Here is a 14,108-nt window from a genome sequence, read left to right as displayed (position 1 = left end):
CCCAAAGATATTTCAGGTGAAAGTGCTGGGGGAAAGCACTCATCGCCAATGCGTCAGGAAAGAAGATAAAGCATAGACTGCCCTGGCAAAAGGGGACATAAAGAGGAGAGCACTGGTCTCTTTATGATGGAGACCTGTGAGCACTTAGAACCGCAACATGCTTATTACAGTGCTGGGTAAATACTGTTTACGCCCCAAAGTAATCATACTTGTCAAGCAGTCCAGGAACTGAAGAAAGACTCAGGCTGTTTCTACTTAACTGTCCCCTTGGCTGCTGACAATAAATATACCAAATGAGAAGAAAATTGCAATAAACTCTCTTTTCTGCTCATCGTCAGCCCTCTGTGATTAAAGAGGATAAATTTAGACCATAACCCCATCAACAGCTTTATAATTAATCTTACTTTTCAATAACTGCGTCTCTTCCCTCTGCTGGGTCTGGAGGCTGCTGCAGCTTCTGGGGGGCTGTGGGTAAAGTCTCAGAGCCTTCATTATCCTTTCTGGGCTGACTCACCGCCCAGAAATACATTGAAATTTGCATTGAGTCACAGGGAAGATGAAGAAGCGGGTACCGAAATGAAAACACTGTGTTGGATTTAGACGAGTAATGGCTGAGCCCACCACGGTGCCCAAACGTGGGCCGCCTTTAAGATGTCACATCTAAAGGGTGTCACCAATGTCCACAGGGATCATGGAAACTGGAAGGGGTCCTATCGGGCAGGCTAACGGGAGTCTGAGAAGCAGGATGGGAAATGGAAATGTGCCAGAATGTTTACGGAAGCACTGCGCATGGGGGAGGGCGTCTGCAGGTGGGGGCCTCAGGGATAATAGGCAAGAGAGGCAGGATTTTTAAGATGCACCCGAAGGGGACTTCCCTGCAGGAGGGCAGCATTGCCTGAGCTTTCCTCTAGGGAAGGAAGTCCCCAGGCTTGGGGAGGAAGGAAGATGGGGGTAGGCGTGTGGCGTGTGTGGGGGGCACAGAACTTCTGAAGTCCTAGTCTCCTGCTCACCAATGACGAGTCTGATCTGATCTCTTGGAAAGTGCCCTTGGAAGTGACACAGATCCTATTTCCACCCAGCCAATTTCTTTTGTTGGCATATGCAAATGTGACTCAGTGAAAGCAGCGTTTGTTTCTGGGCTCAAGAGTCAGAACATGCAAGAGGGACCAAGAAGGGGACCTCAGTTTTCTGCGCCTTCGTGAACAGCCTGGCTCTCAAGGGGCCCATAATCCCGTCAAACTTTATGGTCAAAATTCTAAAGACAGGAAATTCACTCAAGGGGCAGGCAACCACTGTTGGCTCACTGACCGTGGTTCTGATGACCTGCTTTTCCATGCTTAAAATGGGGGTATTTGGCCTGAGATGAACATTTTATTGGGGTTAAAAACCTAAATGAATCATCACCAACCATTTTACTATCAATCAAGTCTTAACATCACTTGTCAGTTAACTACCCAATGTAGGCTGGTACCCTGTATCTTCTAATCTCTAAGAGACTACTTGAGTATCTAAAAGATGTAAGACAATGAAAGACCCATAAAGGAGAGCTCACCAATGGCCTCCCACCCCAGAGACAAAGCCAAGGGTCTGTGATGACCTCCATGCTCACAAGACCTGGGGCTCCCTTTCCTCCTCTGACCTCAGGCCTCTCACTCCCTCTCTAACCCACTCTGCTCTGGCCAGACTGGTGGCTTCCCATCCCTTTCTTAAACATGGCCATACATTTCCACCCCAGGGCCTTTGCACTTGCTGTTTCCCCTGCCCAGAATGCTTTCACCCCACATATGTACTTGGTATTCTCTTTTTGTTGGTCTTTACTTCAGCTCTCCATGAGTCCCTCCCTGCCCGTCCTTGCTTCAATTTTGACCTCCCTCCCGCACTACATTTTCTTTCTGCTTTATTACTTTTCTCTTAGCTTATTGCTCTTCTCTCTCTCTCTCTCTCTCTACCTTATAGGCCTCAAGAAGGTGAGGGTGTTTGTTTTGTTTCTGGTGGTCACCATGCAGAGAGTAAACCATCAACAAGTACACGCTGAATGCATAAATGAAGGAGTCGATGAACGTCATATGTCAGAAAGGGTGATTCTTCTCCCCCTCCAGGGACAAAGATTCAAAGATTTCCTTGGGGGTATCTGCTCAACATGCATATTTCTTTCCACTTACTCTTACTAAACTTTTGGCTATAGAGGGTCCAACTCCTCGATACCAGTGCTCAACTGCTGGGAATTAAAAAAAGCTGCCCACAACAAAGTCATTTTTAGGTAAAATGGCGGAGATCTGTAGATGTTCACCCGACCTTCCACGGCTCACAGGTTCACTCTATCTCCCCCTCCCCCACCACCCCTTCGTGTCCCAGTGGGACCACGTGGCCAGTGGGCTGTAGGAAGGAGTGACATATGCCACCTCTAGGCTTCTCCCCTCCCCCCCGCCAGGCTGTGACAAGAATATAAAATAAAGTCGTGTGCCATGTTAAACCACTGAGGTTTTAGGGGTTGCTTGTTACAGCAGTCCGTGTGATTTGCCCCAATCCAACAGATATTAAGGCCACATATTAAGAAAATGTCAGCTTCGCCATCATTCCCCGTTTATCTGATATACGCTGCATTCCTCTGAGAAACCTAATCTGTCCTTTTATAACTGGAGGTTCAGCCTCGTTGGATTTTTGTGAAAATTGCAACAAACTGCCAAGGGCGAGATAAGGAGAAATGGGGAGGAGCTACGAAGGCATTTCTTCAAGTTCCACTGTCTTCTTCCTCTGCTAATAATTCCAACTCTACACCAGGGCAACAGCTGGGGTGAGTCTGTGCAGACAAGCTTACATAACCCAACCCCAGCTCTGAGATTCTGAAAACCTACAGAGGTCGTCCTCAACGTGCAGGGACTTTTCTGTTTAATAGGAAAGCGACGTTGTCGATGCTCCAGGTCTCAGCTCTCAGTTTGGGGTTTTTATGACCAGAGATCATTGCTGTGCCTACTGAACAGAATCCACTTTCAAGGGCTGGGGGGAATTTCTCCCTCTTTTCACCTGGGTCAGGGAAGTCGGGGCAGCACTGGCTGCTGGGTCCCACCGTCCTGGCCCGAGCAGAGCTGTAAGCATTCACATTATCCAACAATAAACAAGTATAAAAACGTACATTACCTGCCCGGCTAGCATTTCATATAATAGGACGCCATAGGCCCACCAGTCCACGGATTTTCCATATGGCTGATACGCGATTATCTGTGTGGAAACACATACAGCTTACAATTAGTGGCGAATCAAAGAGCCTGTGTTCGAACAGACAAGTCAAGCGTGTAGGCCTTTCTGCACTGAGGGGAGAGGGAACCACAAATCCCACACCCTGGGAACCACCTTCCCAGGATTCAATGTCCGAAACCTGCACGGGAGCTGCTCCTCAGTCCACCCGGAGATGCCACGGTATAGATTTCATTACTTTTTTTTTTTGGAAAAAGTCAAGGTCCTTTAGACCATGAGTCTGAGAAATAAGATAATCAAATTACATAATAGAATTTGGCTGAAAGTAAGGAAGATGGAGGTGGGGAAGAGGTATCTGCTGAGATTTCAGAACAGTTTGAAAGAGACGTGATTTTATCAAATGTCGCATTTGAACCCTGTCTGACCTTGACCCAAACCAAAGCTACTGTGAAACAGAAATCAGGAGCAACTAAAATGTCTTGATAGGAGATGATATTAAGAGGTTAGCCTTAATTTTGTGCGGCAGGAAGATGGCACGGTGCTTTGTTGAAAAGTATGATGAGTGTGTTAATGGGTGAAATGCACAAGAGAGGACGTATTTACAGGTGAAGTGACACGACAGCTTAGATTTGCTTTAAATATCTGAGCAAACTAGGAAGGGGTCAGGACACGTGAAATGAGTTGGCAGAATGCAGGGAGCTGGTGAAGCTGGGTGATCGCCCCCGGAGACCTGTCCCCCGAATGCCCCCTCTACCCCTGTGGCTCCCAGAAGTACTAGAATAATTCTAGGACCTGCCCTTGTGGAAGAGGGTAATACTGACTTGAATTTCTAAGCGTGACATGGGGTATTAAAACACTGGTGTTTTCTCAAGGACACAATCCCCCGACCCATGGATCAGGCCCCAGGATTTGAGGTGAAGACATCCAGACGGGTGTTCTGCATGACCATTCTACCATTCTGCATACACACACATGACTCTGAAATGTGTTGGGGTATTTTTTTTTAATGGCCCACGGTGTCTAATGGAATGTCCTGGGACATAAACAAACCTGCGTGTCTCTTCTTCTCCATTCCTTTTTTTTTTTTTTTTAAAGATTTTATTTATTTATTTGACAGAGAGAGACCACAAGTAGGCGGAGAGGCAGGCAGAGAGAGAGAGAGGAGGCAGCAGGCTCCCTGCCGAGCAGAGAGCCCAATGCGGGGCTCGATCCCAGGACCCTGGGACCACAACCCGAGCCGAAGGCAGAGGCTTTAACCCACTGGACCACCCAGGCGCCCCCTTCTCCATTTCTTTAATGTATTACTAATATTTCTCCTTGCAGCATGAGAAATACAGCTCCTGTGGCTTGCCTCAATGTGGTACACGTTGGGATCTGATAGCTCTAGAGCTCATTTTCTTGTCAAGGATAGGATAACCAGAGGAAATTACAAGGAGGCCTTCCTTTCTTTTTAAAAAACTACATTTGTTCTTTTTTTTGAAAACTTGGAAAATACACACTAAGAACAACAACAAAAAAAACCCCTACCATAATGAGCCTCTGTGTGTTACCTGGTGGTGTGAAATGAGGCTTGCCATTCTGGTTCCAAGACAGGAAATGACTGGGTCAAAGCCTGTCTTGACTCAGTAAAACAACAGAAATTCTCTTGGGGAGAGTAAGAAAGTACACTTGCTAAGCACCTCCTATATATTCAACGTGCTGAGCACATTCTATAGAGTCCTGTGTGGCAGGAGCAATTGTTCTCCCCATTTTATAGGTGGGAAAGCTGACATAGCAACAGGGCCAAGCGGCTCATAAGTGGTGCTCTGCTTATTGACATTTTTCTTTTAAAAACAGTTTACGACTGCCAAATGTATGTAATCACTCACACTGAGATTAATAAAATATTAATCAAAGGGCTTTGAAGATGAAAGAGGTTTAAAACCACCATTTCAATTGTTGTATTTCAGAAGCCCTTGAATAAAATTTGTTCTTGTAACGATATTAAAACCAGTCCCGGCAATCTATTTTCATTAATCGGTGTTTCAGTTACTCCGTTGTTAACTCAGGTGGAGCTGGGGCACCGTGTTGCTGCGGGAATTATCAGGCTGGGGGACGGAGGGTGCTGAACTAGGGAAGTCCCGCTGTATTTCGTATCCTATATTCTGCAAGCATTTGAGCAGTCTGACCAATCAAACTCCTCTACTTGGGCAGTCGGAAAGCTCGGAAAGCTGTCAGAGGGCAAGGGTAAGGAATTCCCTGTCTTTGGTCAGAATGATTCATAAATCCGAAAAGCCAGGGCCATCTGAAGATTATTTTTTTTTTTCCTTCTTGACTCTTTATCAACTTTGGTCCAACTTGGTTTTTATTTCCTATTTGCACAGCATCAGACTCTCATGACTCCTGGTGATAACACCCTCTCCTTCCTCCAAGGCTTTACCAAAGCAGAATGCCAAGTGACAACATCTCGTTCTTCTTGGCGACAGCATTTGGCAATCCCTCCAGCCCGCCAGCCCAGCTCCTGGGCCGAGATGACAAAGTCATGTGGAACACTGCTGTGTTCTCAACGGTAATAACCAGATGGGATTTGAAATTCAGCTGCGGCATTTCTTCTTGGAGAAGCTCACAACATGTCGCCCCTGGCTTTCACGCTAGACGAAATGGGAAGGTTGGAAGATCTAAATTACAAGGTCTAGGGGTGCAACCTTACCATTGCGAATTCATTGTTAGAACGAAGCATGCTTTCCCCTCAGTGATGAGCTGCTACTAATACATATTTTGAAAAAAAAAATTAAAAATCTCACTGCAAAAGGGCAAGCGTGTTAGAGAGCCCCATTTGAAGGGAAACATTTAGATACACATGATGTAGGATGTGGGTTGCGCTGTCCCTTGTGAGCTGTCCAGACCTGCTTGCCCAGTACGAAGCCACCAGCCACGTGTGGCTACCGATCACTGGAAAAGTGGCTAGTATGAACGATATGAGCGCTAGGTGGGAAAGACACATCAGATTCTGGAGACTTAGTTTCCCAACCGCAAAATATCTCAGTCATATTTTGGATCTATTGGGTTAAATAAAATATACTAGGCTTAATTTCACCTGTTTCTTTTTCTAACTTTTAAAAAAATGTGGTTGCTAGGGGGCACCTGGCGGCTCAGTCAGTAGAGCACATGATTCTTGATCTCGGGGTGGTGAGTTCGAGCCCCGTGTTGGATGTAGAGATTCCTTATATCCATCAATCAGACAGTCAATCTTTAGGAAAAAAACCCACACATACACAAAACTGGGGCTGTGAGATGCCGTTTGGCTTACATTTTGTTTCTACTCGACGGTGCTGGTCTATACCCTCTCACGGGCTCCTACAACTCACTCTGGTTCCTGGGTTCCTGTTGGCCTGGGGAGCCAGCTTTGGGCTGAGGACCAGGCTTAGAGGCCACAGAATGGATGGTGAGTTTCTCTGGTTTCTGTCCCCACTGGGGACAGGAGCAGGTGTCTCTGGGACTCGTGGGCCAACTGTGGCGTGCAGCCAAGCCTGGGGGGCTACAATGGCAATTTGGTGTCCCCCAGCAGAGGACCTCACAAAAGAGAGGCAGACTTGGCAAGAAAGGCTCCAGGTGGCGGGGACCTCCCTGCAGCACGGACCTCCCTGCAGCACATGGGGGCTGAACTTCAGCTTCAAAGACAGACCCCCAACAGGGCCACTGTCATTCAGCTTTCCTGCTATTTGTCATTATGATCATTATGATTATATTCACATGAGCCAACGGCTTGGGGGAGATGTCAGGATGTTTCAAATGGCCGCCCGTCTTGTAAAAGTCAGATATGAATGAGCTTTCTCCCAGCCTGGGCAAAGGACCAGAATGAAAGGGGCCAGAGGACCGCTTCTCATCTCCCTGCTGGCCAGTGGCCACAGTGGCTGGAAGGACAATGCTCTGAAACTATCCACCTTTCCACCCGAAGAAGACAAAGAATGTCTTCTTTGTCCTCCTGTGAGACACCTGTACCTTCACTGCCTGGATTCATTTTCGCTTGCCTGCCGTGCCTGGGGGCCGGTTCTTTCTTCTGGTGTTCGGAAGTACAGAGTCGTATCGTATATTCAACTCAGCTGCAATAAACACATTTTATTATATGAAATGCCGTTCTATCCCCTGCCGTGTTCCTACCAGGTGGGTGCTGGAATTCTGTATCCCAGCTGAGGAAATGGAGACTCAGAGAGGCTCAGCAACTTGCTCAGGGTCACACAGCTCTCCCATGGCAGAGCCCGTCCCCAGAAGTCAGGTTCAGAGCATTCCCATCACAGGGTGCCAGGGCTACATACTCAAAGGCCTCCCAAAGAGGGCAGGGCTCCAGAAGCTTTCCGGAGGGCAACGCAGTAAGGTTTTAGATGCTACTGGCAATCGCCCAAATGACTATAAGCTATGTCACCACTGCAACACTCACTATGCCCCAGCCTCCTTAGCTCTGCTAGCTTGCTTAGCCCTTGTGAGACTTTTATGAGGTAGGAGTGCCCCATTTCCAAGATGAGGAAATAAGACACAGAGAGGTGAGGTAGCTTGCCTGAGGTCACACAGCGAGTAAGTAGCAATGCTGGGATTTGAACCCTGGTCACCTGGACTTGGCATCCACACTTCTGACCATTCTTCTAAACCGAAGGTTCATCGGCTATGGTGGGAACCGGTCCCGAAAGGGGCTCAAATGCTTACCAGGATCAAAGCTGCCAAGACAGCTACTTGGCTCAGGAACTCGGGCCCTGGAGACTTTGTCTTAAGGGGACACATATGTGTCCCATGGGAACGCAGCATCTATTCAAGGAGACCCACTCGCCCATTCCTGGCTGTACCTTAACTAGTTTCCACTCTTCACTTTCATGTGACATTTACTTGCTACCTGCCCCCCCCAGAACCCACCCTAATAAATAGCCCAACCACAGAAGGACCTTCCCAGGCTGCCATTACAGACAAACACTGGCCTTTATGCATAAAACATGCTCGAGTCCTTTTACTGTCTCAAGGAAATAAAAATTTCCTTTCCTTTGATCAAAAATAGAACTATTTTACTTTAATGAAAAAAATCACGGTTGTTTTGAAAAACATCCTAAATTTCCATCAATAGAGTACGGGCCACAAGAGGCCTTCTTTATGTGCCTGGTTAAGAACGGTGACACGTCAAAACAGTACCATTTGGGAAAAAAGAGGAAGAGCTGCAGTGTCGTCTGGGCATTCTGTCCTGACAGCGGGGACCGTGAGCTCATGAACTGTCTCCTCCACTCTTTCTTCTGGGGCCGACAGACCTTGGCCTCCTCGCAGCTCCTAGGGCCATTGTCGCATCACGCTGAGACTGCTTATCTGCCCTCACGTGACTCCAGACTCCTCCCCAGCGGGGCCGGGACAGCCCCCTGCACACCCAGCACCGGAACCACCCCCCAGCTGCTGGTGCGGGAGAATCATGGGGACTGGATCTCATCCAAGCCCCAGTGGTGGGCACCATCACCTCTTAAGTCCAACGTCAACTTGCTGGATTGCTGAGGCTGGAGGGCGGCCCTTACAGGTGCTTTACGAAGGTCCTTAGGATTCTGGAAAGGAACCTATATTTCAGAGTAGCTAAGTGGGTTGCTTGAAGGTCACTGGGCTGGTTCACGACAAGGTCTCCTGACTGTGTCCCCTTCCTGCAACACCAGGTTTGGACCAAAGTTCGAGCAACAGGAAAGCTTCATGGTGGGTAAGGGTGAGGCACCTCACCTCTCAGCCCAAGAGGCTTCCCAGTCAAAAATCCTTTGGGTGGTGAATCCAAGCCCAGAATACCAGTAGCCACCGCGCGGAGGCACCCTGCGATGGGAATGCTCTGAACCTGACTTCTGGGGACGGGCTCTGCCATGGGAGAGCTGTGTGACCCTGAGGAAGTTGCTGAGCCTTTCTGAGTCTCCATTTCCTCAGCTGGGATGCAGAATTCCAGCCCCCACCTGGTAGGAACACAGCAGGGGATAGAACGGCATTTCATATAATAAAATGTGTTTATTGCAGCTGAGTTGAATATACGATACGACTCTGTACTTCTGAACACCAGAAGAAAGAACCGGCCCCCAGGCACGGCAGGCAAGCGAAAATGAATCCAGGCAGTGAAGGTACAGGTGTCTCACAGGAGGACAAAGAAGACATTCTGCTTGGAGAGATTATTTGCACAATATGTACTAAACAACCTGACATGATAGTTGGCACCTGGCAATTCTCATCAATGCTGAACTTGCCATTCATTCTTTCAGCAAGTATTAGCTTCCTACGTGCTGGACACTGCTCTAGGCGGGGTGTATGTAAAGTCATAAAACCGACTTTTAAAATCCCCATCTTGTGCAATTATATTAATTTTTACCCGAGCAGCGAAACTTCAGGTTTTCCTTTTCTCATCGACGCCCCCTTCCCATTTCCTCCTTTCCTCACCTCCACTGTTTATGGCTAACTATACACGTCTTTGGGCTGGGCCCTCTGCAAGGCACAGGGATTGTGACTCTAATGAAGGAGACAGGAAAATGGATAAATAAAACGGGAATGTAATGCCCTACATCAGGGATCTTCGTACACTACATGAGAAAACTCTACAGTATTTGAAGTCTTTGGACAAAAGGCAGGATAGAAGTATAAAGAAAATTGCCACAAGGTGAAAATGGAAAGTCTGGAGTCCAGAGTATATATTTTCTGTTTAGACAGATATTGTGGCTCTATCCAGGATTGGAAAGAACAGGAAATGATTGCTCTAATGGCAATAAAAGTGCTTTATAATCTCTTCATACCACCTACCCCTTCTTTTCCCTGGTTGTTCCTTGTACTCCAGGAGAACAGAAAGCAAACAGCAGAACAACCTAAATCCTGTTCCCCCAAAATGTCAGGAGAGGAATGGCAAGTACAAGAATGGTTTGTAATGATTAACATTGGCTTTAAAGACAAAGGGAAAAAAGGAAAAAAGGAAGGAAAGAGGGAGGGACGGAGACAGAAGCAAAGCTCAGAGCCTGGTGATTACAGACCCCATTCCCAGTGCCATCCCAGACTTTTATGTAGCACAGAAAGGGCCAGAGGCTGTATATGTATATGTACATGTACATGTATATATGTATTTTTTTTAATTTAAAGATTTTTATTTATTTGACAGACAGAGATCACAAGTAGGCAGAGAGGCAGGCAGAGAGAGAGAGAGGGGAAAGCAGGCTCCCTGCTGAGCAGAGAGCCCGATTTGGGGCTCGATCTCAGAACCCTGAGACCATGACCTGAGCCGAAGGCAGAGGCTTAACCCACTGAGCCACCCAGGCGCCCCGTGTATATATATTTTTGAGTAAGAGAGACAGAGCGAGCAAGAGTGAGAGAGCGCAGGGGTGGGGAAAGGCAGAGTGAGAGAGAGAACCCCAAGCAGGTTCCACACCCAGCATGGAGCCAGACACGGGGCTCGATCTCACAACCCTGAGATCATGACGCTCTGAGCAGAAATCAAGAGTTGGGACTCTTAACCAACTGAACCACCCAGGTGACTCTATATGTTTTTTAATAAAGTTTTTTAAAGAGAAGTTTTAGGTTCACAGCACAACTGAGTGGAACGTGCAGAGTTCCCGTGTGCCCTGTCCCCACCAGTACGATCTCCCCAGCTACGGACATCCCTCACCAGACGGGAATGTTGGTCGCAACTGATGAACTACGTGGTTACATCATTATCACCTTGGTGCTATACGATCTATGGGTTTTTGCAAATATATCATGACGTGTCTCGACCACGGTGGTGTCATACAGTTTCACTGCCCTCAGTGTCCTCTGTTCTGCCTAGTTGTCCCTCCCTCTGCACTGCCCCATGGCAGGTACGAACCTTTTTTATTGTCTCCCTTCGTTCTGCCTTTCCCAGGATGTGCTGCAGGCGGAAGCACGCAGCACTCAGCCTTTCCTGGTTGGCTTCTGTCACGTAGCAATATGCACTTACGGTTCCTCCGGGTCTTTTTGTGGCTTGGCAGTTCGTGTCTGTTCAGTGCTGAATAACATTCCTTCGTGCGGCTGTACCACAGTGGATGCAGTCATTCACCTGCTCAAGGACACCTTGTTTGCCCCAGAGTTTGGGCAAATTATGAACAAAGCTGCTATAGACATCCGTGCGCAGGTTTTTTTGGTGCAAGCACAATTCACTTAGGGGCACGGCTACTGGATCGCACGGTGAAGACTATGTTTAGCTTCGTAAGATACCGCCAAACTGTCTTCCAAAGTGGCAGTGCGACCTCTGAGGGAGATGCGAGTGAAATTCAGAAAGCCGCACCTGCCTTTCCAGGCTGCGGAGAGCCGCCCCTGCGCCCGGTGCTCCTCGAACTCAGGATGTGCGCTGTGGAGTTGTGGGACGTGGTCTTCTGTGGCCCTCGGAGCAGGCATTAGCACCGAGATCCCCGTGGGGAAGTGTTCCCGTTTCAAGTCCTTGTGGTTCTTCCAAGGAGGCGCTAATCCCCTGCTTGGGCTCACCTCTCTCCAGCTCCCGGGTAACATGTGCTGATCGTGGAAGAAATCAGGGCGGTGACCATGAGACGGGGCTGGGAGAACGTCCTCCTGATGGACTTACCACTACCACGTCACCCAACCTCTTCAGTGTGACTTCGGTGATCCCCCGTTACTCAGTAGAAACCAAACACCTCTTTAGACGCTTTCCTCCCAGCCTGAGGTTTTCGAGAACCTCCGCCACGGGGAGATACACTGTGATACCAACAGGAACAGAGGTCACATTTGCATCTGAGCTAGCGCTGAGCACAGTTCCTGGGCTGCACTGTGCTGGGCACCACTTCTGGTGACCACTGAGGAAGTCGAGGCACAAGCAAGTGCCCGTGTAGTCATGCACAGCAGAGCCAGGGCTCAACCTGGCCCTTGCCTCCCTGCCCTCCCAGTGCCCACTCTGCAAGCAGAGGCTGGGGATGGGACCAGGACCTCTGAGACTGCCTCTTGCCTCTGACCTTGAGACTCATTTACCGCTCCTTCCTGTTCCGCGTGATGAGAGACGATGGTGTCGACCGTGAAAATGTCTTGGTTTACAACATAATTTACACCTAGCCTAAATGTAGGAGTCCATCCTGGTCTAGGACGGGTCCATCGGTAACATTTGTGTGTGTGTGACAGGGGACATTGGAAGAAGAGTGACCAAGGCCCACGTACCAGATGTCTGAACACACATGACTGATCAAGCTGACCAACTGTGAAATGTTCTCTTCTGCCGCCGTGACAGACAATACACCCTCCTGTATGAGTCAGCTCACGTGGCCAGAACAGAATACCACAGACTGAGCGGCTTAAACCATATTCATTCATGTTCTCAGAGGCCCGGGGGCCGGGAGCCAAGATCGAAGTACCTGCTGGCAGGCCTGATTTCCGACAGGCTTCTCTTCTGGGCTACAGAGGCTCCTTCCCCATGGGGCTCCCCCGCCTTTTTTCTGTGAGGGGCCCTTGGGCTGTCTCCTGGCCCTCTTGTAAGGACACCAGTCCTACTGGATCAGGGCCCCATCTAATGACCTCATTAGACCTTCTACACTTCCTTAAAGGCTCTATAGCTCTACATACAGTCATATGGAGGGTTAGGGAGTGACATGAATTTTGAGGGGACATAAAGTCAGTCCATAATACTTCTCAACAACTTGGAGGGGGAGGTCGACTTTAGAATTCATGGACCCCTTAGATGCCACTCCAGTACTGGGAGACCTGGCCCACTCCCCCACCCCCGCCCCACCCCTGTTCCTTCTCAGTCCTTCCTCACATCTATGAAGACCCTGTGTGCCCCGGCCTGTGCGTCCAAACTCTGTCCTGCTGTGCCCTGCGAACAGCCACCCCCAGCCTCTCCATCAGACATGTGGTCTGGGTGGTGTCCCTAGCAAGGATGGATTGTAGGAAGAGGCCCGCGTGGGTCATGGAAGGGAATTTTCAGTCCCCATAGGGCATGTCGCTCCAACCCTAGAAGGCGGGCTAAGCCTGGCAGAGGGCTAGGGGGAACCGTCGAAAGTTGGGGACAGCCTGCAGGCCAAATTTGGCCCACCTCCCATTTGTGTACGCGCTGCTTACGAGCACACGTCCAACGAAAACAACGTGAAAGAGACTATCGGCCTTTTGGCAGGAACAGTTAGTTGCTCAATTTTGCCTCCTGGTAAAATCTAAAATTTAGATTAGCACAAAGACTAAAATATTTACTCTCTAGCCCCTAGCAGAAGGGGTCTGCTGATCCTAGCTCCAAAACACAGGGCGGGGGCCCCTCTCGCCTGGGTCCTCGGCACCTTAGAGATCTGCCCTCTCTGGGCTGCTGGGCTGAGAAGCCTCCCATGGGCCAGCACAGAGCTCAAAACAAGCTTCCCCCAAAACTGGGCCCAGTGACCCCCTCCTATCCCGTATGCCCTCCTGCACGGTGACCAGGCCACACCCCCTGCACCCAACACCCCATCCCTGCAAACATAATTTCTATCGCCTCCCTTAGAGTGGGCTGGCTCTGGGACTTGCTTTGACTCACATAATGTGGTTCAAGGGACACAGTGAAGTTCCAGGTGTGGCTCACGGGGACCTGTGGCTTCCCTTCTTGCCCTCTTGGGGGCCAGCCACCAGGTTGAGAAGCTCTGGGTAGATGACTGAGTGGTGACAGACCTCATGGAAAGACAGACCACACAGAGGAGGACCCATGGGGCCTCAGCCAAAAGCCAACAGCCAGAGGCCATCTTGGATCCCCCAACACAGCAGGGCCACAGCAGCCAACAGCCCCACAGCCGTCAGGGGTCAGCGCCGCCACGTCCCGCCGGAAGTTCTGCCGCACAGAATCAGAGCTGTAACGTGGTTGTTGTTTTAAGCCATGAAGCTTGGTGGCCGTTACGGAGCAGCAAACTGAAGCAACGGTCAGCCACGGACGGAAGTGGGCGGACGGAGCGCTTCCTCTGGGGCGGCCCCAGGGACACTCACCT

At 49.4% G+C, this 14,108-nt stretch overlaps 1 protein-coding gene across 3 annotated transcripts in view; it reads right to left on the bottom strand.

Annotated features, from left to right (window-relative positions):
• PRKCA (protein kinase C alpha) overlaps positions 1-14,108 on the bottom strand; it is a 407,772-nt gene that overhangs the window by 25,893 nt on the left and 367,771 nt on the right. For all 3 annotated transcript variants that reach the window (XM_047708148.1, XM_047708150.1, XM_047708149.1), the window contains exon 14: positions 3,139-3,219. In XM_047708148.1, the coding sequence (XP_047564104.1) occupies positions 3,139-3,219 (81 nt within the window). The remainder of the gene's footprint in view (positions 1-3,138; positions 3,220-14,108) is intronic.

Source organism: Lutra lutra, chromosome 16, assembly GCF_902655055.1.
Source record: "Lutra lutra chromosome 16, mLutLut1.2, whole genome shotgun sequence".
NCBI lineage: Eukaryota > Metazoa > Chordata > Mammalia > Carnivora > Mustelidae > Lutra > Lutra lutra.
This window is presented reverse-complemented; position numbering and strand designations above follow the sequence as displayed.